The sequence below is a fragment of the Mesoplodon densirostris genome, chromosome 18, assembly GCF_025265405.1.
Source record: "Mesoplodon densirostris isolate mMesDen1 chromosome 18, mMesDen1 primary haplotype, whole genome shotgun sequence".
Taxonomy (NCBI): domain Eukaryota; kingdom Metazoa; phylum Chordata; class Mammalia; order Artiodactyla; family Ziphiidae; genus Mesoplodon; species Mesoplodon densirostris.
Window position 1 is genome coordinate 25,304,631 of NC_082678.1, and position 25,078 is coordinate 25,329,708.

General features: G+C 45.1%; 1 protein-coding gene across 1 annotated transcript in view; it reads left to right on the forward strand.

Moving 5' to 3' along the window:
• Window positions 1-600: 600 nt before the first annotated feature.
• PRKCA (protein kinase C alpha) overlaps window positions 601-25,078 on the forward strand; it is a 380,941-nt gene continuing 356,463 nt past the window's right edge. Inside the window, exons 1-2 of the mRNA XM_060082984.1 lie at window positions 601-932; window positions 3,732-3,763. Of these exons, the coding sequence (XP_059938967.1) occupies window positions 760-932; window positions 3,732-3,763 (205 nt within the window). The 5' untranslated portion in view covers window positions 601-759. The remainder of the gene's footprint in view (window positions 933-3,731; window positions 3,764-25,078) is intronic.

A 25,078-nucleotide genomic window follows, 5' to 3' on the forward strand; every position in this document is an offset into this window, starting at 1 on the left:
TAACCGTCCTAACATCCAAATTAGACGTCTATACAAGACGCAGGTGAAGCACAATTCACTTGGAGGCCTATGAAAGGACCCGTGTTCCCCGATTGAAAGTAGCTCCTTTTCTACAGCCGTGTATAATAAACAGCGTGGTGGCCCGGGAGGGTCGGGGGTTGATATTGGAGCCAGGTGAAACCTCAAATTGATGCGAGCTTATAAAAGCTGGGCTCTTGTGCCGGAAACAGAGTGGGTCTTGGAAGCGGGAGAGGTAAGAAAGCGTCTGAGCATGGCGAGTGGAGGGTGCGAGGAGCCGCGTCCCGGGACGCGGGGCTGCGCTGAAGAGGTGGATGGCGTGAGCGGTGGACGAAGAAGAGCGGAGCGGGCGGCCCAGGGCGAGGAAGGCTGGGAGAAGGAGGCGGCGGTGGCGGTGGAGAACGGGCCCGCCTCCGCGGCGTCCTCTAGTTCCCAGGCCCGGACGCCCCCTCTGCTTCCCCGGCGGCGCGGAAAACGCGTGGGCGCCGACTTCTCTAGCGCCGGCGCGCCCCGCCCCCGCCCGCCCGCCCGGGCCGCGCTCGGAGCATGCGCGGTGGGCGGGCCGCCTCCGCCGTCCGAGTCGGAAGCGCGAGCACCGGCGCCGCTGTCAGTGCGCGAGGGGCCAGCAGCGCGCCCGCGGCTCCGCTCCGGCGCGGCTCCGCTCCGGCCCGACTCCTGCCGCGCCTCGGCCGCCGCCCGCGCCCCCCGCTCCCGGCGGAGGCAGCAGGCGGTGGGGGGACCATGGCTGACGTTTTCTCGACCAACGACTCGGCGGCGCCTCAGGACGTGGCCAACCGTTTCGCCCGCAAAGGGGCGCTGAGACAGAAGAACGTTCACGAGGTGAAGGACCACCGCTTCATCGCCCGCTTCTTCAAGCAGCCCACCTTCTGCAGCCACTGCACCGACTTTATCTGGTGCGTGCGCGCGGGGGGGGGCGCGGGGCCGGTTTTCCCCAGTTTTGGCTGCCTCTCCCGGGGAACTTGGGGAGCTGCTGGGAGTCCCAACTCGCCCGGGACGCCACGCGCGCGCCGGGCAGGACGCACGCGGGCGGGAGTCCTGGGAGTCGCCGGCCGGCTGCCCCCCGCCGCGGCAGGGGCGACACGGAGGCCCCCCACCTTTCCCCGGGGTTCCAGAAACAGATCGGGAGCCTCCGCGGGTCACGGCCGAGCGCCGCGGAGAGTCGGAGGGCGGGTTCCTGGGGAAGAGCCTAGGAGGTGGCAGGCGGCGGCTGCGCGGCGCGGCCCGGGCGGGGGGCGAGCCGGGTTGGGCGCCTCGCGGGTGTGGACATGGCCTTTTCCTTTGGGCTTGGACTCCGGCTCCGCTGCAGCCTTGGGTCCTGCCCGCTTGCAACACGTACCTGCTGGGTATGGAGTGACTCCGGCTTCCCTGCGGGAGCCCGGGGAGAGCGGACAGGCGACCAACTGTTGAGAGCGTGCGGGGGAGGGGGAGCGAAAGGGAGCGGGTAAAGGGCAGAAGAGCAGATTGAGTCCTTTAAAATAACCCTTGTCAGTACGGGGTTAGGCTGGTAAACTCTGCGCGTGAGGATAGAGCCCGTAAGAAAAACGCTGGCTGGGCTGAAGGTGTCAGAATTCTGGTAACTTTCAGTGAACGCAGACATTAACTCGTCTTTGGGGGTTTACGAGGAATTGGTAAGTGGTGGGTTTCAGAGGGGCGTCTCTAAATCCTGTGAAATTACAGGAAATCGTGTATATGTTTTCTTCTCGTGAGTGGAATTGGGGCTTTTGTTAACTGACTTTTTCAAAAGGTCCATGATCCCCTTTCAAATTTTTAAGCTGAAACTAAAGGCAGTCCAAATGCTCCAGCTGGAGGAGCAGTAGGTCCTTTTCAATTACGTTGCCAGCTACTCTGCCTCTTCTACTACTTGTTCCTGGATGTAGGACGCCTTCCCCAAGTCAGACATGTCTAGGGTTCCTTAACTCCTACCTCCCCCCACCCCCGGCTGGGGAATGGCACCAGGTTGACAACTGAGTGCGCCCTGCCACCAGGCAGCTGGCATATGGATCTTGTTGGGGCCCTCTGGAGAACGCTACCTGGATGCATCACAGCTTGGGAGAATCATCTCTAAGGGCAAGTCTCACAAACATGGTGCTAATTAACAGGTGTTTAGCTTTTCCTTTATGGCTTTATCTGAATCCATCACACCTGGGAAAATCATCTCGAAGGGCAAGTCCCACAAACATGGTGCTAATTAATAGGTGTTTAACTATGTGTGGCTTTATCTGAATCCATCACACCTGGGAAAGTTATCGCCAAGAGAGAGCCCCACCTACGTGGTGCTAATGAGGTGCTTAATTTTCTTTTAAAAATCAGCTCAACAGTACATTTATGAAAAGCACAGCTATCTCCATGAATGGTTTCCAATGTGTAGTCAGCGTATGAAGCAATTGTGCTCCAAGGAGCACATAGGTAATTGTAGGTAAGACTATTTAAGTTCTTGGAGCATCAGGGTAGAGAGGAGATTGCATTTAGTTAAGGGGAGGTCTTCAGCCTCGTGTATCAGCTGTGAAATTCCATTAGAAGGGAACACCTAGACTACTGATTACTTTTGTGGGAAGTAGGTAAGGTAGAAAAGGGACTTGCAACATATATATCCAGGCTAGCTGAAGACTTTCCACTATCAATTGCTAGCCCCTGGTGAACTGATGTGGCATGTCAGGTCACCAGGTGTAATGTGAGTGGAAAATAAAGATCTCCCCGTCCTCTTTCTCCTGGAGTAATCCCTGAAACAGTTTTCTGCTTAGCTGTAAAGCAACCCCTTGGAAGTTCCAGAAAAATATTCCCCAGCTTTGTCTAGCAGTGGTTTTAATTCTTCAGTTTTCTTTTCTGGGTCCTTGATTTACAAGTCATTTAAATATTAAAGCACTGATATTTTAAAACGAAGTGCGTTTAAGTATTTTCTGGGTGGGAATGACTAAGTTAATTATAAAGATATGTGAAGTGCTTTGTAAGCTTAAAATGCTGTGTAAAGCAAGAGATTGACTCATAATCTTCTGAGAATTTTAATGTAGTTCATCCTAGTTGGAATGGTGTTTGCAATTTAACGTCCACACCAGGGTTTTCTGCTTAGAAAGTAAATTCTCTAAAGTAATTTACAAGAACAAAATAGTTCCTGAATGTGCTTTGAATGCTATTGGTTCTCAGTAAAATTAGATCATCATCTCACATGCAAAAAACAGGGATGATATTTTGTAAAATGTGGCTCCTTTAAGCCAAAGTTTAATGTTAAGAGTGGTGCTGCTTGGCAATCTCTAGACGAATACTTAAATTCACAACAAATGATGAAGCTGCTTTTTAGTTCTTTAGGGAGAAAGAATTTTCAGTTGGTCTTTAGGGAGCCACTTCAGCCTTTTTCTTTTTTTTAACATAAGGTCAGGTCCTTCTTATTCCTTGAATATTGTAGCCAACATCTTTATATTCATGTTCTTGTCTTGAAATTTAAGTATTGATAACTGTGTAAAAAACAAACAGAAAAAGCCCTTGAATACGTTGAAACAGTTTAGTGAGCCTTTGGAGGCCAGATCTTTTCAAAGTTGCATTGACCCTGTGCTCTGAGCTATTTAGGCATGTTTTCCTGTCACATCATTGGGTTTCATGTACGAACCTTTAATTCTAGAAAGCTTTGTTACATAACTGGCTTAAGATATGGTATCCAACACAAAATATGTTAAGTATTCTTTTTGTTTGTTTTTCAGGGGGTTTGGGAAACAAGGCTTCCAGTGCCAAGGTAAGCTGCCATGTTGATTTTATTTTCAAGTACAGCATGAAATAAGCATTCCAGCCAGGAACACTGTTTCCAGTTATCTTTTCTTTGATCCCCCCACAAAAAAACGTTGTTTAGATGTTCTCAAAATATGAGGGCTGTAAATTTGGGCCTTAAAAAAGTTGTTTGATATTGCCTAGTAATCTGCATATAGAGCTGCCTTTTTCTTCAAGGGAAAAACCTTCCTGTAACTTATTTTTTTTGTCAAGAACCTTCTTGTCAGAAACTGCTGTCTTTGTGTGGGTGTTCAGAAAAAAATGAAATCACTGTGTGGCTTTTCTTCCTGTTTTTGTTCATCTTTTACCTAGGCATTGGGTTGGACTCCTAATTTTGGGCCATACAGCACGCTAGTAAGTTGCTTCTGGTTTTTGATGGCTGATTGTCATCCAGAGCAAGGTTTGCACGTTTTAAGGCGGCTGCAGCATGAGGCGCGTTATTTCATCTTACACTCTCCATTGTATCCACAAAGAAATCCCTTTCCTCTGATCTATAGTTGGCATTTTACACACTCCAAATATCTAACTTTTCATACCCTTCCATTTGTTGAAACATTTTTTTTAGAATGCCTTATTGCTTGTGAAGGCATCCCAGTTCATTGGCCCACCTTCTGGCTCTCCTCACTGTCTATATTATGTTTAATTCTGATTACATTTCCTATCTGGGCTTCGGTTTATTAGGGCAAGTGGAAAGTGCATTCTAGCCTGGAAAATATTATCCTAACACTGTTTAATATTAAGTGCGTTAGAGACACACAGGGTGTACTTCCTGTAACTTTAAAGTTGTGCTCGTAAGTTGGTTACCATTTAAAACCTACACGCTTGTGAACTTGTTTGCTATATGCCTTTTCTAAACATTTTTAGATGCAGGTATTTTATGTATAATCTATCAGTATTCTACTTTCCTTCACATGTGTGCTTAACACCCCTATTTGAATGTATTTGGAGAGTCACATTGAGAAATCAAGTTGAGAGTCCTTTGAAAAAGAATGAAAGGCGTGTTGCCAGTCTAAGAGATGAAGGGAAGATGTGACTCCGCTTCTCAAAGTTGTGGACCTGAACTTCATAGGCAACGTTTGAAGTCTTTGAACATGATTTTAGGAAATTTAAAGATGTAACCTTGTGATTCTGGGCTAATGTGATACCTGTCTCCTGTCATTTTTGGTAATGTGTTTGGGTGGAGACCTAGGGAAACTCAGAAGAAAAATATTTACTAAATGTTCTAGATAATGCATAAGAGAAAAGGCGGTATGTTATGTAGAAAATGAGCTTTTTAAATACAAAGAACCCCAGGATAAGGTTTGTCCCTTTGAGACCTGCAGGTTTTGTTGGTGAAATCGGAGAGTGGCCATACTAGGCTACAGCAGGACCTGAATGGTTTTCTCAGCATCTACTGAACTTTCAGTGGATTAGCAGGTTAATAATCTCACATTCGATCACTCCCTTTTACCTTAATTATAAAAGTGCTACTCATAAATTGCACAAACACTGTATATAATAATGAAATCTTGTTTCGTTTCCCACCCTCAGGAGTAACTTCTATTTAAGACATCCATTCATTCACTTATTTACACATACTTTTAAAAAAATAATCAATTTTCAGTCATCCTGCAACTTTTTTTTAGCAGTAGGTGATAGGTATTCTTCCATATCAAAACATCAGTTCTTATTTGCATGTGTGGAAATAGCAAATTGATTCACCTGTCTGAGACGTTTAAATGTTTCTAAGTTCTCTGTACTATTGTCGTACAAATACAGCTGTCAGTATCCTTGGACTCTAGGTATTTCTGCAATAGATACATAGAAGTGTGTGGATACATTTTAAACTACAATGAGCACAGCTTAAGTTGCTCTCCAGAAAGGTTCCAGTTTGTATTTTCAGTATCAATATGAGAGTACCCCTTTCTCTTCACTCTTACCTATATTGGATAATATAAATCTGCTGCATTTTTGCTCTGGTAGGTGGAAAGGGCCTCTTTCAGATTCCATCTCTGTAAGGTTGAGCACTTCTAACATGTTTTAGCCCCTTGTATCTGTCCTGTGAATTTCCTTATATTTGAAATGCAGGGTTTACAAACCAAACTATGGCCGTGAATGTGTGCTGTATGCAGTATTCTTTGCTTTGAAGAATTAAACCTGATCCCTTGAATGAGTTCCCCTATTGCATTTACAGATTTTTCATTCACAGAAACCATTTCAAGTTATAAGTCTATTTGTGGGGAACTGCTTGTTACAGTTGTGTAGTTCTGTGTCATCTGTAGTTTTTGACTTCCAAGCAGGCCTGGGCTAACCCATTATCTTATTGTTGGTTGTAACTTAGATAATGTTAGCTCAGGGCAGGGCTCTTAATCACACAAGGGTTACCCAGTGTTTCCTATTTTGGTACTTGCCTCAGTCTTAAATATATTCTTAAATGGTCAGATGGTAAGTTTTCTCTTGATCTCTAACTCACCTTTTCCTGTTGGTTTGGTTTGGTAGGCTCATTAGAAGAATGACTCGTCCTCATGTGTGCCCTTTGCAGCCCACCCTCTAGGGATGACAGCTGGAGGCTGAGGCTGCTTTTAGTACCCGTACTTGTCACCTGATGGAGGGGGTGTAGTGTTCCAGCTCTTAGTATGTAGCGTGTTGCTTTGGTCAGAAGATAAAATACCTGCAGCTGAGTTTACTTCATCTCAAGAGGGGCAGATGCTCCAAACGAGTCACATATACATGGACTCGCTTAGCTTTAAACCTAAAATATTCACCATCATTTTACTTAGTGTTAAGTCAGAATTGAAAGACTAAAGAAATAAGTGAGTTTTAGTCCTTAAAATTGGGTTTGTAATCTACCATCTAGAAAGCATATTTTATAAGGGTGTTTCCAAAAGAAACATGTAAGGTGATTTCCCACTTCCTCCTTTCCCCCAAGATATAACATAAATGGATGCAGGGAGCTTTTCTGAAGAGATCTGTTGGGTCATTCCCACTTTTACCTGATGGACTCTATTCTGTCCTTAAAGCACACGTGGTACAGGGGTGCAACCCTGAAAATGTGTTACCAGGGCAAGTAACACAGGCTGATCCTGCGGTGAGAATTTGCTGCCTGACATGGTTGGAACCAAGGGCTTTAAACGTTGTGGGGGAGGACAGGGTAGATCTTGAAGCCGTGGAACCTTCTTCAGGTTCTTAGAGGTGAAGATGAGCCAAAATGACACGACTCGAATTTGCTTTGTTTTTGTTTGGCTTATTCTGTGGGTTGGCTTGGTCTGTTCCGTGCTCATTTCGTCTCCGTGAGGCTGCTGGAGAGCTTGGCCTTGCCTACTTCTGAAGAAAGAATAGAAGCAAGCTTGTCTGGCCCTGGGCATTGAGGAAGTTGAGATTCAAGCCCGGAAGGTCTGGGTCCAGTTGGGGGTCTCTGTCCTGCTCAGGCTGCTCCCAGCAGCTGTCCGAGTGCCGGCCGCCTCAGATGCTCTTTCTTGGGGGCCGTGGCGCCCAAAACAGCCGTGTCTCCTACTTTCGCTACTGGGAAAGGGAATGAGCCAGTTCGTTTTTCCCCCCTCAGTTAGCAAGACCCATGCCCTTCTCTACTTACAGCGATAGAAACAGCCTCTCAAAAAGTGACCTGCTTGCTTGACGGGCCAAATAGACTGTTACATCGGGCTAACCTGCTTCTTCTGTTTTCCCTGCTTTTTCTATTCCTTCCTTCATGGTGCATGTCACAAGTTAAGATGTACTGTCGCTCAGGCTCTCTGGATATACCCTGGAGACAGCATCAGTATGAATTCCCATGGATGACCGGGATCTACTGTTGTGGCTGTTCGTCCTGGGTGGTCCCCCTGGCACGTGCAGGCCGTCCGCAGGGATTTCATTCATGTTCATGTGCTTGCACAGCGCTGCTCGGCCAGGTTTGAATCTTGAGCCATTTCCCCGCTGAGCACACACCAAATACTGTACGTAACCTGTGAGGCTAACTGAAGCTTTATTTTTCCATCATTGAGGGTGAAAAAATCAGCGTTCTCCACTCCTTTCCTGATGACATCCCATCTTGAAGGCCTGTTTCAGGGTTGATATTTTGGCTTACCCAAGTAGGATGGTGCTTGATATTCCTTCTCTGAGAATGAAAGTTGATGTTTGAGTGAAGAAAAAAAGAATGGTTTCCTCCCTTTGGCTGTAGGAGCTGAGGAATCCCAGAAAACTGGGCCCATCTAAGGGAGGGTGACCTTTAACAGGGGGGTTGAGTTGGCAACTTTTCAGAAAAGGATGCCTAGTTATTCATCACAAGCCTCAGGGTTCTGAGAGCCAAGCAGTGTAGACAGCAAGTGCCAGGAGAGGGTTGGGGGCTGGGACCCGGGTGGGGCTGCGTGGTGAAGCTGGCCACCTTTGACAAAGTACCTGTCCTTTCTGTGTACTGGATTGGCCACCCCTAGACTCTGGGGTGGCCCATTGATTTCCAAAGTTGATGCCAGGATTTTCCATCTTCAAAACAGGTCAGCATTTCAGGACCCTGCTTCTCACTTGGTTACCCTCCCCCCAGATTAGAAGCCATGTGAACTATAGATGAGCGTCTGGTTACGTGTAAGTTCCAAATAAGGCAGGTCCAAGTAAGAGTGAGTATAACTCGGAACTCTGGAGGTTTTGCACTGAGGTCGGGCTACAGGGTTATTTCAACTTCGAAGATGAAATTGTAATCCCTAAAATGCAGGGAAGTGTGATTGAGATGGGTAGTTAGAACTTTCTTTTCCTCTCAGAAGTTAGACACATGAAGAAAACTTAGTATAGGGGATTCCCATTTGGTGCAAACTGTTACGAAATGATTTCTGATTAATGGCTTTCTGAATTGCTGTCCTTTCACTCAGTACATTAAGTGCAAGTGCTTTTATTCACACACATACCCCCCACCCACCGAAGTTGATGCTGGTAGAAATCTCAAATATTTATTTTTGCAGATGAATCTGGCATGCAAATTTCCTTTAATTTTACACTGTGTCTTAGTGTTCTGAGTGTTTCACTCTCCTGGATGATATTCAGATTTAAGTTTTTACTCACATTAACCCTTAACATGCTAATTTTTTCCTTCACAGTGGTTTTCAAAGTGCCATTAACTGCCTGCAGAGCTTCCCTGTCTGGATGGAGTCCGGCTCCTTGCCAGGACATTGAGTCTCTTCAATCCCGCTGCCTTGCTTTTTCTGACTCATCTTAAGGCTGCTCTCCTTCCTCCCATCCTCCTGTCACTTGAAGTAAGCTGTACTTTTCCAGAAAGTGTGTTCTCTCCATTCTTTCTCCAACCTTTTTTTTCCCCAGAGAGTACACTTCGAGTCTCAGCCTAAAGCTTAGCCTGGACCTTTTCCATCCTCCCTGCCATTCTGGACGCTCTCCCTCTCATAGGACCCTCCCCCCGCAGTATTTCCTGTCTGTTTCCTCTACCAGCCTCGGGAGCAAGGACTGAGGCTTATTTCTCTGTCCTCCATGTTTAATGCAGTGCCTGGTGCTCGGTTGACACTCCATAAATATTTGCTGGGTGTGAGATTGTATAAGTATTAGAGGTATGGTATGAATGTTCCTAGCTGAAGGATCACAGGGACTTCTGCCTACTGGTTTTTTATATAAATGTATTTATTTTTGGCTGTGTTGGGTCTTCGTTGCAGTGCGTGGGCTTCTCATTGTGGTGACTTCTCGTGGAGCACAGGCTCTAGGCGCACGGGCTTCAGTGGTTGTGGTTCGTCAGTTCTAGAGCGCAGGCTCAGTAGTTGTGCACGGACTTAGTTGCTCCGCGGCACGTTGGGATCTTCCCGGCCCAGGGCACAAACCCATGTCCCCCTGCATCGGCAGGCGGATTCCTAACCACTGCGCCACCAGGGAAGCCCCTGCCTATTTTGAAGTCTAGTTTATAATCCAAAGTTATGTCAACGAGGGGGGTAGATCTTGAGATGGCATAAGAAAAAGTGATTTCTGAAGCTAAGCATACTTAGTCAAAATATAGAACAGAAAATTCTAATTTGTATGTGTAATAAGTTCTACGTCATGTTAAGCTTAATGAATTAGTACAATAGGAATAAACCACTTGGTGTGCCTGCCTTCTAACTGTAGAGAAGTATCTGGACATCAGAAATGAATCTTTCTGCCACAGATAAAACAAGAGCATGGTGTGGGCCACAGCAGGAGGGGCGATGCCTTGGGGGTACAGGGGTGAAAAGTTAAAACCAGTGCCAGGATGTGTTTGGTACAGTCATTTAAATGGTCCTTTGCTTGGAGATTGCTAATGGCTGAAACCAGATTGTGATGCTCCAGAGGGAGTAGTAGCTCGACTTGATTATGGTGTTTTTAAACTTCTTGGTCCTGAAAGGTTTCTGCACCTTCATGTGAGGAGTGGAGGGGACAGCACTGGGGGCGCAGGGGTGGAACGGTTGTCACCCAGTTGCAGTCCCTTGACAGGCTTCAGTCAATTGAAAGAAACTCATGTTAAATGCTGCCTCATGCCAGACATCCAGGAGCTTTCTCATTTTGTATACTTCTTTGCAAAAACGCCCCATTAAGCACAGGATATGGTCATTTTTAAAGAAATGAGTGCTGAAGAATCTGCCAGGCTGGTGGGGTGGAGCTTGTGGGGTGGAGCTCGGGTTCAGATTCTAATCGTTCTGCAGAAAGCACTTTTCAGAGGCAAATGGAAACTTTTTTGGTACTTACAGAGCCTGAATTTATATTAAGGGAGGAAAGAATGATGCCATTGAGGGAAACACTGAAACATGTCTTGGTGACATAGAATGAAGGCCTCGCTGTCCTCATCTGCCAGAATTTCTACGACAAACCCTTTATTTCGGGTCTCTCCCATCAAACTGAAAACTCATGTTAGACTTTAACCTGAGACATGAACATTTCAGGATTGGCATGGTTTTAGCAGCCAAATCTAGTTGAAATTACTACAGCTACATTAAAAGAAACCCTCTTAAATTATACAAAGGGGAAAATGGCTTCTGCAAATAGATTTCTATCAAGAACAGAATAGAGGGGAATGATTTGATTAATTGGCAGCGCAAGATAAGAATTATTTAAGAGCAAGTTCACAAAGAAAGATTAGCATGAGGGCAGTTAATCTTTGCCTTCATTTGCTGTGTTTTCTCCCTAATATCTATACACCTATAGTTTGGGCATTTTGGGAAATACAAGATAATTTATTAACTGGGGTGACTTCAATAGGTAAGAAGTAAGAGTGGAAGCCCAGGATCTGACGGTGTGTACTATAAACAAACTTAGACCCAACTTGGACAGACTTGTATGAGAAATGGGATAAGAGTATGATCTAATCAACAGCTGAATTCTGAGCAAAATTGTATTAGAGGTGATCTGACTCCTGAGTGCCAGTGATCCTGTTGGTGAAACCATGATGCTTGGAGTGATGAGTCTAGTACCTCATGCACTATAGTCTACGATGAGGAGGTTTTCCTGTATTTGAAACACAATAACAAGCGCCTATGTCATGCTTAACTCTTAAATCCTGTTCTGAGCACTATTTATTCCTCATTTGATCCTCATGATACTTCTGAAAAGGTCTGCAGTGTTATCCCCATTTTACAGCCAGGGAAACTGAGGCACAGAAGTTTGGCAACTTGCCCAATGTCACATAGTTGGGAGATGATGGAGCTGGGGCTCGCGCCAGGCAGTGTGGGTCCAGACTCTGTGCTGTTACCCCAGGTGCCCCGCCGCACGGTTCCTCTTGCTTTGTCAGACTTTAGCCGCCTCACTGGATGGTGGAGGTATGCAGGGATGAAGTTCAACTCGGTAACACTTCTGTGCTTGCTGCCTGTAGTGGGAGATTCTGCTGGACACTGCAGGGCAGAAAGCCTGGCGGTGCAGCTGGAGACAGCTCACCATAATAAATCTGAACCAAGTAGGAGTCGACCGACATGAGGATGAAGATGTTATTTGGGCTCCTTAAGAGGTGGCTTTCGATTTGGGCTTTGTAGGATGCGTGGGATTTCCTTCATTTGGGGAGCTGGGGGGAAATGCTCTAATGTGAGGGAGTAACGGAGCAAAAGAGCCTGAAAGCGACTTGGGGGTCCAGGGAGGCTGTGGTGCTGACCCCCCAGACAGGGCAGATAGAGAAATGTCCGAGTGTCTACCCCCGCCTGTCTCCTCAGGTGGGCTCTTCTCTGCTAATCCTTTTTTTTTTTTTTTTTTTTTTTGCTTTACGCGGACCTCTCATTGTTGTGGCCTCTCCCATTGCGGAGCCTGATGCGCAGGCTCAGCGGCCATGGCTCACGAGCCCAGCCGCTCCGCGGCATGTGGGATCCCCCCGGACCGGGGCACAAACCGCGTCCCCTGCATTGGCAGGCAGACTCTCAACTACTGCGCCACCAGGGAAGCCTCCTGTTGTAGTTTTTAACTGTCATGCTCACTTTTCAGAAAGATGTTGCAGTTACAGGAGAGAACAGTATTATACACAATGTCAGATATGTTGTCTTAATTTTCTGGAAAATGTGTTTTAGTAAGGGTGCTGCTCTGACACCCTTCCGAGGGTCTTTGTTCTGAAGCTGGTACTGTTGGCAGCAGCTGGAAGTGCAGGGTGTTTTCCAGCCTGGAGATCAGGACTGGAGGGGATAACGAATGCTGAGTTCTAACAGGCTCATACACATCAATAAGGGAAATAATAAGAAAGAAAGCATTCACATATTTAAAACTGGCAGCACATTGTTCTTTAAAAACTGCACACTGGTTTATTCTGCCAGAATTTCTGGTTCATTATCAGTTATTTCTTCCTTCTCCCCGGGGCTGAACTCTGGGAAAGGGTTATAACCCTAATCAGAATCCTTGGAAGGTAAAGGGGTGCTGCAGAGTACCTCCGGTGGGAACATAAGATGGGCTTTCATCGGGATTTCAGCTTTGCAGAATCGGAGCTCACAGAGAGGACTGCTGCTGCGCTGGCATGTGCTCGGCATATGCCCCCCCCCCCCCCGTGGGAGCTGGCATTCCCGTCCCCGCTCTGCAGGGATGGACGCTGGGGCAGAGGCTAAGTGCTCGCCCACTGTCCTGCAGCTTTGAGACCAGGGTGATGGAGTGTCTGTTGGGTCGCAGTAGTTTCTTGTTGGTATCTGAAGCTATACTGATAAGTAGCCAGTCCCTTTTACTCACCTTTTCACTTGTTTTTCCTTCCCTCAGATTTTCTAACAAAGTATGATTTGTGGTGCTGTTTGTAATTGGAATAAAACTCATTGATTCAAGAAAGCTACGCTCATGCTTGTAAAGGTTTGCGTTAGTTTCCATTCGGATTCGTTTTGAAGTCCAGTGGCAGTAAATGAGCTTAAATTATTCTCCCCCTCTTGAATTAATGCATACAACTATACCTAACTATCTTAAAATGTGAAAATGGGAGATGGCTCACTTTTAAAACTTTGGAAATTGCAACTTGATTCTTAACTGTTTTACAGTGTAGGGAGTAGTTTAAATCCTTTTTTTTTTCTAAAAGGTGCTTAATGCAGTTGAAATCATGAAAAGTTGTAAGTTAACATTAATAGATGGATTACAGAAGGATCCTATTGTGAGTCATTTGCCTAATTTTGAAATCTTGAGTAAATCTGATGTTTTCACATGGTGAGTTTGATCACTAAAGTGATTTTTATCACTAGTTTTACATTAGTTTCTTCAGTCTGAGTGACTCATTAACATGGAAAACTTGATCATTCTTCTTTAATTTCAGTTTCTAACAGTTCAGAAGCATGCAGGACTGATTCTTATTCTTTAGGTTCAAAATCAAGTTTGGGTTAAGGGTTGAGACGCATCGTCTTCCTTTCCCTTTCTTGCTTAATCAGAACCATCAAGCACCACAGCACCTGCTGGTTGAGCTGAGTCTGAGCATGTGATGCAAATTAACTTGCAAAATCACAATTTATTAAAGATTAGTTGTTGGGTGGGTGCTGGAACAGTTTATGCTTGAGATGTGCCGTGGTCTAAAATGAGTCTGATGCCCTGCTGTAGAATAATTAGCATAAACGGTAAGGGTACTGGAGATCAGATAACTCATTGGGCGAGGCTCTGGGCTTTTATTCAGTTAATATGATGGTGAGAGGTGTAATACTAATGCTTTTCATGATTAAAGCATAAACTTGGGGAGAATATAGCATTCATGCCGTTAACTTTGATAGGCTCGTTCGTGAACAAGGTGCCTGGCTAACTTGCCTATTGGTGGAGAATTAATGAAGTTTTATCCCAAGGTTCTGAAAGTACATCGTCAACTTCTGGCTCTTGTTTGCATTTCCTCTGTGTCCCTTTTATGTCAAGTTTTATTTGATCTGTATATTTTGTCTGAGCAGCCTGAAACTATGTGGAGACTTAGGATTAAAAAGAAAAAATCAAACTAGTAGAATATATTCACGTCAGATGGGCGAGATTTTAGTCACTAAGAAGCTGGATAGCTCTCTTAACCATTATATTTACTATATCTGTAGGTAATTAAAAACATGCTTCTATTTAAATGTAGGTTAGTCATCTGGATTCATGTCCATTTAAGTACTGACCTTGGCCTCCTTGGTGAAGTCTGTAGTCACAGGATCAAGAAGAGCTGTGGTCTTGGGATTTAAAGCAGGAAGGGATTGTGGAGGCTGTATAGCTGAGGCCCTGAGTTCACAGCCTTGGAACCGGCCCCGAGGGTTCCGTGATGTGCTGTAAACCCAACCGCAAAACTGATCTTCATGCCCCAACTCCTGTAAAGTGATGCTGTGCCCACTGCCTCTTCCTGCTTCCTGGTAGCTCATAAACCTTTGTACTTAAGTGTACTCTGTAGTCTTACATCTTAAGTTCTATTGCCAGTAAGTCTAGGTGCTCATTCCATAATCTCTGTATTGAAGCCTGAGGAAATCTGCAAACAGAGCAGGCACTGGATTCCTTTTATTGCCTTTGAAAAATGGTAGTGCCTTTTAGAGACAAATGTGCATCTTGTTCTAAAGCCTAGCAGGTTTACTGAGTAAGGATTGTATGTTCATATTTCATAATGTGGGTTACCAGTCTGGTAATAACAAAGATCTTGTTTAAAATAGTAAAGATGTGTAAGACTTTGAATTTGGATGAGAATTCACGGGCAAGGAAAATGGCTCTGCTTGAAGTTACATACTCTTTGACTTTTGTTTTTCTGATTTGAGCTCCTCATGATTCTTAGGGAGCAAGCTACATCCCTGAGCTACTTAGTCTACTATTAATCTTACACTGAGATATTACAACAGAGCTGATTTTGCATTTTATATGTTAACTAAAATACGTATGTACAATCGCACTAGTATTAATCTACAAATGTACCTATTTTTGGAGGCCCAAAAGCAAGATTTGAAGGGTGACTAAATATAACCATAAAGTTTATGTGGCTTTGCCTTCTGTAGTACAGTGACCTGTTCTTAGAATTGAAATTATTTCTGAACAGTGGTACAGCCAAATATAGACGTCAAACCTTAGTTTCAATGTTGACTTGAGGTTCTGATCTTAGAAATACGTAAATATAGAAAATATACAAAATGACGGAACTGAAGTTAAACATGGACACTTATGCATACCTTTTTCAGTATTTTCTATTTAAATCCAAACACAACATAAGTCTTGTAAGTGTTCCTTGGAGAATTTTCTTTCCTGTCCTAGATTTCTAAGTTGCTTTAAAAATGAGCCAAAAGTGATGGCTCCTATTTTTTTCCTTGGTGAGTTTCCCTCCCATACTCTTGGACATCTTTATTGCTCCAAGAGACTTTGAACCAGATTCAAAGTTAGGAAACTCAAGGTAAATTATTACTGCTGATTTGATATATATGAATAATTTTGAAGATTTGATAGGACTTGTGTTAAGAATAGGAAGCTTTGGGGGCTTCCCTGGTGGCGCAGTGGTTGAGAGTCCGCCTGCCGATGCAGGGGACACGGGTTTGTGCCGCGGATCGGCTGGGCCCGTGAGCCGTGGCCGCTGAGCCTGCGCTCTGCAAGTGGAGAGGCTGCGACAGTGAGAGGCCCGTGTACCGCAAAAAAACACAAGAGAAGGAAGTTTTTTCTTTTTAAAAACTTTTTAATTGAATTGTGATACAATACAACATATATACAGAAACATGCATTGATCATAAGTGTATAGCTTGATAAATTTTACACCAAGGCCTCCTGTGTAACCAGCAAGTAGTGGGAAGTTTCTAGGCCACTTTTTTTTTTTTTTTTGCTCCTTTGCACCTACTGTTATATGGAAGTCATTACTTTGAATAATAGCCTTCCTTTTCAAAGTCGGCTCACTTTCCTGGGAAAATCTTTGATTCTGGGGTGAGGCAGTGAGTGAGTGGGGACTTTCAGGTCTATGAACTGAAACTTACACCAGCCTCATTTCATCCTCAACTGATTGAACCATCCTTGGCTCTAACTGGAGTTTCTTTCTCATCCAGCTCCTTAAGTCTTTGGAAGAAAGTTTTCCTTCACACTTTTATTTCGAACTAATTCTGGTTCACTGGAAAGTTGAAAAATGATACAATGAATTTCTGTTGCACCCAGCTTCCCCCAATATTAACATCTCTCATAACTGTAATATAATTAGGAAGAACAGGAAATTAACATTGGTACAGTATTAACTATAGATCTCATTTGAATTTGCACCAGTTTTTCCACTAATGTCCTCTGTCTGTTGTGGGGTCCTGTATAGGATCCCAGAATGCATCTAATTTTTTAGTCTTGGAGGTAAATCATGTTTTGTTGTATCAGTATGGTATATCTAATCATGCATTGGTGCAATCAGATGTCTTCCTTGATTTTTAAAAAAAAGATCAGACCACTCCTGTTTTTTTTATTACTGTTAGTTGCACTGGAGGAATGCCAGTCTGGGTGGGGTCTGCCTGGGGTCACCGTGGTTGCTGGGTGGTTGTCAATGAGTTTATATTGCTTGTCACTGCCAGGAATCTTATTTACAAGCACAGTAATAGGAATGGGAGCCACTGAAGGTTAAGGATCTCATGCATCTGCCAGGTTTTTTCTGGGGAGATGAACTAGAAGTTCAGAGCTTGATCTGGGAGGCCAGCTTATTCTCTAGACTATTGTTGTCCAATAGAATTTTGTGTGGTGCCGGGAATGCTCCATAATCTGCAGTGTCTTGTAGGGTAGCCACTGGTGCTGTCTGGCTATTAAGCCCTTGAAATGTAGAACTGAATTTTTTGTTGCATTTATTTTTAAAGTTAAATAGTTACATGCAGTGGGTGGCTATATGGTATTGGAGAGTTCAGCTTTAGAGCATCCTTAGGGAGGAAAATTGGATCATACCTTTTAAACCTTTCATTGTAAAATAAAATGCAAATGTATAAAACCACACAGAAAATGTATGGTGTAATGAATTACCATAAAGCCACCATTGCTTGTAACTGCTACCCAGGTCAAGTAGTAGAGCTTGGCTAGTCCACATTTGCTTCGTTTCTTCCCCCAAAGTAACTACTTCCGTGACTTTTAGATCCATCACTTCTGTGTGTTTCATTTAGTTTTATCTTGCGGTTATCCCCAGGTACTGTAGTTTAATCTTGCACATGTAAAAATAATTGGAAATGTCCTTAAGTCTCTTTATAACTTCCCCATTTCCTTATAACTTAACTGGAGGCATCCCTGGGTTTTTGGACTTTGGACCTGTAGAATTTCCCACAGTCAGAATCTTGGTAACTGGATGCTCATAGTACATCATTTTCCCCTGTATTTTCTGCAAATTGGCAGCTGGATCCAGAGGTTTGATTGGATTCGAATTTAATTTGGGTTATATAGTTTAAGATGCCTTCATAAGGTCACATGCATGTTAGTTACATGTATATTAATGTGGAAAGACCATGAATGGGGTTTTTGTATCAAAGTATCCAAAACTGAGAAGTGAATATAAACCAATTGAACTAGTTAAGTTTTAGAGTATGGTATGCAACCTGGGAACATCTGCATGCTACTTGTGGGAAAACTTGGTTGTCAGAAGTTTTTCTAAGTGTGCAGTGTTCATCTCAGTACTTCTGTGGGCAAGAAGTGTGTGTATGGATGTGTCTTCTGTGGGTGGTGGAAATAATTACTAATTGAACTTATATAGCCATTTGCTTGTTGAAACCTCACCCACATGACTGTCTATATGGTCTCCTTGTTCCTGGTCTTGACGTCCAACCTAAGATCAAAATTGGGTTTTATAGTTACTTTTCTACACTGGGACATGTGGCCGCAAAGAGAATAAGCGTGTGAGGCGAATTCGGTGTTGTCCTCTTTGGGGAAGAAGATTGTCACCTTCTGGATCTGCTGTGGACAGAACCGTGTACTAACTATTGATATGGAGGAGGGTTTTCATAAAAGTGAACAGACTCAGTCTTAAGAGGGAGTTTATTTATTTATTATTTTTTTTATTTTTTATTTTTTTGTGGTACGCGGGCCTCTCACCGTTGTGGCCTCTCCCGTTGCGGAGCACAGGCTCCGGACACGCAGGCCCAGTGGCCATGGCTCACGGGCCCAGCCGCTCCGCGGCATATGGGATCCCCCCAGACCGGGGCACGAACCCGTATCCCCTGCATCGGCAGGCGGACTCTCAACCACTTGCGCCACCAGGGAGGCCCAAGAGGGAGTTTAAAATATGACTGGGTAAGGATGACTTAGACACATAGAGCAATAAAGAGTACTTCAAAAAAAAGTCAACATGTATAAGTTAAAGTGTAAAAGTTAAGAGACCTTCCAGTGATAAACGAGCACTAGACTGGAAGATAAGTAATCTTGGTTTAAATCCAGTTTAGGCCTCTTGTTGCACTGGGGGAGTTGGGTTCTATTCGGGGTAGCAAGTATGTAACATTCTTTTGCCAGCTGCTGTGGCAGGTAACATTGGTCTCTTTCATGGTCCTCTTTCAACTTCATCCTCAAGTCAGGGCTCCAAGTAGCTGTTACCTAGCAGTTGATGGGCATTGACATGGGAGACCAAACCTCATTCCTGGGCCGCTTGCTTTCCAAGCATCCTGTCAGCTGTTGATCTTCTGAGGCTAGAGGTAGGAAGCACTACCTCACCTTGCTACTGGGTGTTTGTATATCCCCCTTCTCTTAATTATTCCATTGAAGCACAATATCTCAGAAAAATAATCTATAGTACTGAAATTTTTTCTAAAATATTATCACTGAAATGCTGAAAATTTCATGTAAAACCCCTGATTGCTGGGAATTGGCCTTCAGCCAGGAATTGAGTTGGTTTTGGATGGAAAAAATCCCGACCCTCCCTTGATGTTTTTCTTTATTGGCTGCATGTAAAATGTTAAAATTTTCTGACTTCTGTTGGGTCCAAGCCAGTTTTTTTTTTTTTTTTTTTAACTGTAACTTATGTGAACTCCTTACGGTTGAAATCTGGTATTTGTGGCCTTTTACAGAGCTCTGTGACCCAAATAATTGCTCTGGAGCCCCTTTCTAATCTGGAGAGGAATAAACACTGGGAGTAGAACTTTGTGTTTTACTTTGTAGGAACCATAAGGCTGAAATAATGGTACCCTGACCACAGTGATGCTTGATGATAGTGGGATTCAGACATGCATGGGAGAGGAAATCATGGTGGATGCAAGTCAGGATGCAGTGTTCCTAAAACTGAGAACAGTTAAGGGAGAGGAGAAAAGCCCTAAAGGGTGGGTAGTTGTGATTTTGTTTTTTGGGGGAAAGCTTGCTTACAATCCTTTGAGCTAGATACAGCCCTAGGATTACTTCTGAGTTTATAGGACTGCGTGCTTTTGTGTGCACAAATCCTATTTGTGCAAATTTGACCTTTTAAAGTTTCCATTACTGTCCCCATTCTGTCCCCCATCCCCTTAAAACTGACCTTTGAAGTTTTAGGTTTTATGGCTGATAAGGCTCTGAGACCTACGTCTGTGGTTGGCTGCCATCCACCTACATATCTAATCATGTAGTCAGTGCGTATTCTCTGCCAGGCACTGAGCTATTGCTGGAAATCATAGTACCTAACATTGCTTGAACATGGCCTTTGTGTGGCCCAGTGCTAAGCACTTTATACGTAACTTTTACTATTTAACCTTCATAACCACTGAGGGCAGGTTGTTTTTATCAGGTTAAGTATTACCTGAATCTTACAACTAAGTAACTGGGGTTAGGTTTATATTTGAATATAGACCAGTGATTCACTTTTTTCTTTTTTTTTTTTAATTGTTTTTGGCTGCATTGGGTCTTTGTTGCCGTATGAGGGCTTCTCATTGCGGTGGCTTCTCTTGTTGCAGAGCACGGGCTATAGACGCGCGGGCCTCAGTAGTTGTGGCACGTGGGCTTAGCTACTCTGCAGCACGTGGGATCCTCCCAGACCAGGGCTCGAACCCGTGTCCCCTGCATTGGCAGGCGATGGGACTCTTAACCACTGTGCCACCAGGGAAGTCCCTACTTTATTCTTTCACATGGATTTTTCTGAGATTTCATCCAGAAAGTTTTTGAAAGTTACATTCTTTATGGATTTGTATATTTAAAAAAAACAAATCCCTCATTTTTACAACTTGGATCCAGATGTTGTTTGCCCTCCCCACTACCCTCCCACCCCAATCCTTCATAATAAAACGCAGAAAAATCTGTAAGAACATGCTCTTTAATTTCCTATCTTATATCCTGGTGGTATATGGTGATGCTATAAAACCAATGCAGTCAAACCTAGGAAACATTCAACTGAGGAGGTTTTAAAGATACATAGAATAGATTTATATTTAAAATAGTAATCCAGGAATTTTATTTTCTAGGAGCGTCCTTTTCTCTGTCCTAACCTGAGGTTGGGAGACGAATTTGTCATTGTCTGTTGGCTGTTCTGCCTGTCTGTCCATTCTTCTGAGCTGCTGGATTAATTCTGTTGAACTGCCCCAGAGTCGGGCGGTGTCTGCCCCGCACAAACTCGGCTTCTCTTAGAATTGGTGGTGTGTCCTTGGATCTGTTCACCAGACTCGAATTTTGGGTTTCTATTTTGGTGGGCCTCCAATTTCAGTATTTGTAGATTCTTGATAAAGTTTGAAGGGGAGATCCGCTGAAAGTGATATCAGATGGTACCTTTGTTTTCCTTTTGATAATCAGTTTATTGGAAAATACTCCTGTAGTAATGTCATCTCCTTAACTTCCAAATACTTGAAATCAGCTCTGTAAACTTGTGTGTCCTCCACGCATGTGTCTTAATCTCTATTTTAGTTCCTCCGCTCTATCCTTATGCCTTCTCTCACTTCGTGTTTTTAAAATTTGAAGTCATCAGATAGTTATTTGAATATTAGTATGACAAGTTTGGGGGAGAATTCTCTTAAAATGAGGTACAAAAATTTAGGTGACCGTGTACTCCACGGATACATCTGCCGGGAATTGTCTCTAACGCTGGAGATATAAATAAGCCAGACTGAGACTCTGCTCTAAGCCCTCTAGTAATGGGCCCAGTAGTCATGCAGACGCTTATGGAAAGGCCATGGGACTCTGGCTGTGGATGACAAAGGGTGGGGACTGAGTCTGAGGGTCAGGAAAATCTCCCCTGAGGAAACATTTGAGCTCTAATGAGTGTGAAGAGCTATCTAAGTGAAGAAAAAAGGGAAAGCCTTCTGGGTGAAGCAGCCGGCTACAGAGGCCCTAAGGGGAGGGAGCCGTGTGTGCTCTAAGAACCAGAAGCAGCCCTGGGTTAGTGGAGTGTTTGAACACGGAGTGAGAAGCCTCAAGAGGGAGGTGGGGCCACCTTGCCGGTCTCGGACCAAGTTAAAGACTTCAGTCCTTGAGCCTGAGAGCCATGGTGGGAATCCATCACAGGGCTCTCAGGAAGGAGGTGGCCTGGTCAGAATTGCCTGGGAAAGGATCATGCCAGCTGTGAGCTGGAGAACTAATTCAAAGTGGGCAAGACTGGATGGGGGCAGCCTGTGGGGAGGCCCCTCCTCCTCCTCCTCCTGGTGAGCGATCGCGTTCCTGCAGCTGGAGAGAGGTGCTGGAGAGATGTCTGCAAACCCAAGGTCTGTTTAGGAGGGTGATGCGTTGGGTGTAGGGGGATGAGCAGGTGGCGACAAGGGCAGTGGTGACATCTGCTGTTGTGTGACAAGCCAGGAGACCAGGCTTCAGGGAATAGCACGCGGCTTTGAACCTGTTGAATATGTAGTCCCTTCAGGGTTTTCAGAGGGGAGAAAGGAAAGGATGGCAGCTGGATCCCGGTACTGGGTCAGCCAGAGCTGGGAGCGGATGCGAGTCACCTACTCACAGGTGGAATTGGAGGAAGGGCAGGAGGGCGAGCAGCCAGCAGAGGGGAACCCTCTGCCCGTCATGGGCTGTGCAGATGAGAGCAGCCCTGCGCGGGGAGGGGGTTGGGGCCAGGAACTTAGAGGGTGAGGGTGCTGGGGTTGGAGCTCTTATTGTCCTGGGGCAGAGAATAGAGGAGAGGGAGACTACAGCTAGCTGAGCAGTGACGCCTGGACAGTTCCTGAGGGTCGTTCAGTGAAACGCTTCCCGTTGGTCTTCCCCGTGCATTGTCTTGGAGGTTATGGCTCCTTAGAAGTGTTTGTTTCAACCAATCAGGGTTAAAAATAAAAAAAAGCAGTGACCCTGCTTTCAGTCTTTAGAAAAACGGGTGAAATTGGGTTTTTTAACTCTTAAGTTTGTTCTCATGCAACACCCAGTCTTCACTGAGCTGGGTCTTATCTGACCCCTTCTCTCCGTCTCACGGGTGTTCCTGCAGAAGGGAACATCTGGGAGGATGAGCTGTTTTCAGAGGTAACCAGCTGTGCATGACTTGGGGAGGCTGCACCCCAGCTGTCACCCTTCTGCTTTTATTTACTCAGGATGTTTGTATTTATCAGTAAAAGGTTTTGTGGTTTTTTAGTCATACAGCTGTAATATCTACTCATCCTATCAAAGAGATAAAGCGGATCAGTAGGCAAGCGTGCATTTGGTGTTTGAGAGATTTTTATTAAGCTAAAATATTCTATTAGAGACTGAACTCCATTTCCATGTATTTGGTTAAATGGGTATTAACGTGATGGCAGGAAAAAGGGTATTTGGAGGGTCACATGCTCTGGCATTGACTAGATTACGGAATTTCATAAATACGTTAAGACGGACTTTAAAACAACAACAGGAAAAATGATTTTGGGCTCATCTGTGCGTGTGGGTGAGAGTCGAATGGGGATTAAGGGCTTCTGACTTGGGGGGGGGGCGGTGTGCTCCGGGTCAGAATGAAGGAGGCACACCCGGCTTGTGCTTCACTCTTTCTGCTCTTGGACTGTTGATTGCTGTTCTCTTCCTAAGAAATCTGTGTTAGTAACTGCTTCCCATTTTGTATCCCTGGAGCAGCAGCTCCATAAATTACCAAGGGGGCATGCCTACAATTCTGAGGATGCAGATGGCCCTGAAGATAAGTTGTGACCGAGTGCTTTGGGTGGATAGGCAGAGCTGTCAGAGTCGTGTGCAGTTGGAGCTCACTGCTTCGTGGACTCGGGTCATCAGGGAAGAGAGTTTGGGTGTGTGACTCTCTTAGCTGTATCTTGACAACCGAGTCTCAGTGGTTTTGGCTGACTGTGTCCCATTCTCCCTGTCCTCGTAGCCTTTCCCTTGGCCTTGATTAATTCTTCTGAGCTTTCAGATTCACTTGGACCCCTTTGCGTCTCCCCCTGTCACCCCTGAAGACGCCCACGTGCATTTATTTTGCTCTCCCACGTGGGTGGTGCCACATCCTGTACTCAATCATTGTATTGGTCAGGATAGGCAAGGTTTTCTGCCACAGCAACACGTTCATCCCCATACCTGTGGCGTGATGGAGGTTTGCATCTCCTTCACTGCACCTCGATGGAGGGGCTCCTCTCCACAGTCTTGTAGGATCTTGCCATCGGGAACCCAAGGCCACCCCTTTGCAAGGAAGAGACAGCGTCACTCGGACTGACCTTTCAGTGCGTCAGCTCAGAAAGGACTCTTGCCCACTGCTCGTTGGCCAGAGCAAGTCATGTGACCTTCCAGTGGGGATGGGGAGATGGCCACACACAGGGAAGAATGGGAATGCTCGGGTGTTTCGGCCACATCTGTGTTGTCAGATTTCCTTCACAGAAATAAACTGTTCGAATAGAACCTCTCAGGTGGGAGATGTGTTGCTTATAGCCTGTCCTTCATGGAAGCTATCTTAAAGGGAATAGGAGGTACACACAGTCAGGTTTGTTAAAGCACTTATTTTTATAGATTTTTCCTTTTATTTGAGCAGTATTTTCGTTTCGAATCCAATGTAGCAAATCAGTTAACTTTTATTCAGAGTATTACTAGAACAAGGGAACTTTTGCTCCATTTACGGGAGGATGTATAAGTCTGATCCATCTTGGAGTAGGCCATCAGGATTCTGGTGATGGCCAGGGCATCTGAATAGTTTCATAGCCTCTGCTGTAGGGTTTGGCGGGGGATGTGGGGAAATTGGGGGAAGGGGCGACATTAGCATCGAACACTGACACCCAGGCTGGATCTCTTCCATTTTCTATGAGGTCTAAAATAGGTTCCTGACATTTTTTAAAAGATCTCTTTCTGATTTAAGAGTCTGGTCCTTTTAAGGAGACTTCTATCTTAGTTTAGGTAAAGTAAAAACTACGTTTTCCTCCTCCAGACCTACTCGACCAGTACTTCTGTCCCATGTGCCCTGCATGGAAATAGCTCTCCAAGAGAAACCAGTGTGGAGGAAGGAGGACTACATTACAAGTAACTAAATGTACTAGGTTTGCCTAATAGTGAATCTAACAAATTATGACAAATGATTTTTTTTTGTGTGTGTGTGTGGTACGTGGGCCTCTCACTGCTGTGGCCTCTCCTGCTGTGGAGCACAGGCTCCGGATGCGCAGGCTCAGCGGCCATGGCTCACCGGCCCAGCCGCTCTGCGGCATGTGGGATCTTCCCGGACCGGGGCACGAGCCCGCGTCCCCTTCATCGGCAGGCGGACTCTCAACCACTGCGCCACCAGGGAAGCCCTGAACTAGTTTTTAAGGTCTGTGAGCAGAGGGAACATTTTTTACTCCCCAGTGCCCTGTACTTGTTTGTGGGCTGAGAGGAAAGGAGTCTGGACTCTGGGAATTGAGGGAGTGAAGGGGGTTAAGGCCTGGCCACTGCAGGCATTTCTGTGGTCGGTATCCTCCAGAGAATGCATGGCCCCTTGATGGCATCTGTTCCACACCCTGAGGGGACACGTAGAAGTAGGTTGTCTTTTGTCCTCCTGGAGGCTGACTTCAGAAACTCTGTAGGATGATGCTCTTAACTAAAACCTCGACTTCGTGTTTAGGTTCAGGTTTCTAAAGCTGTTAATATCCCCTTCCCCCTGCAGTGTAGGATGGAGTCAGTGTACAAGCCTGCATCTGTACTGGGG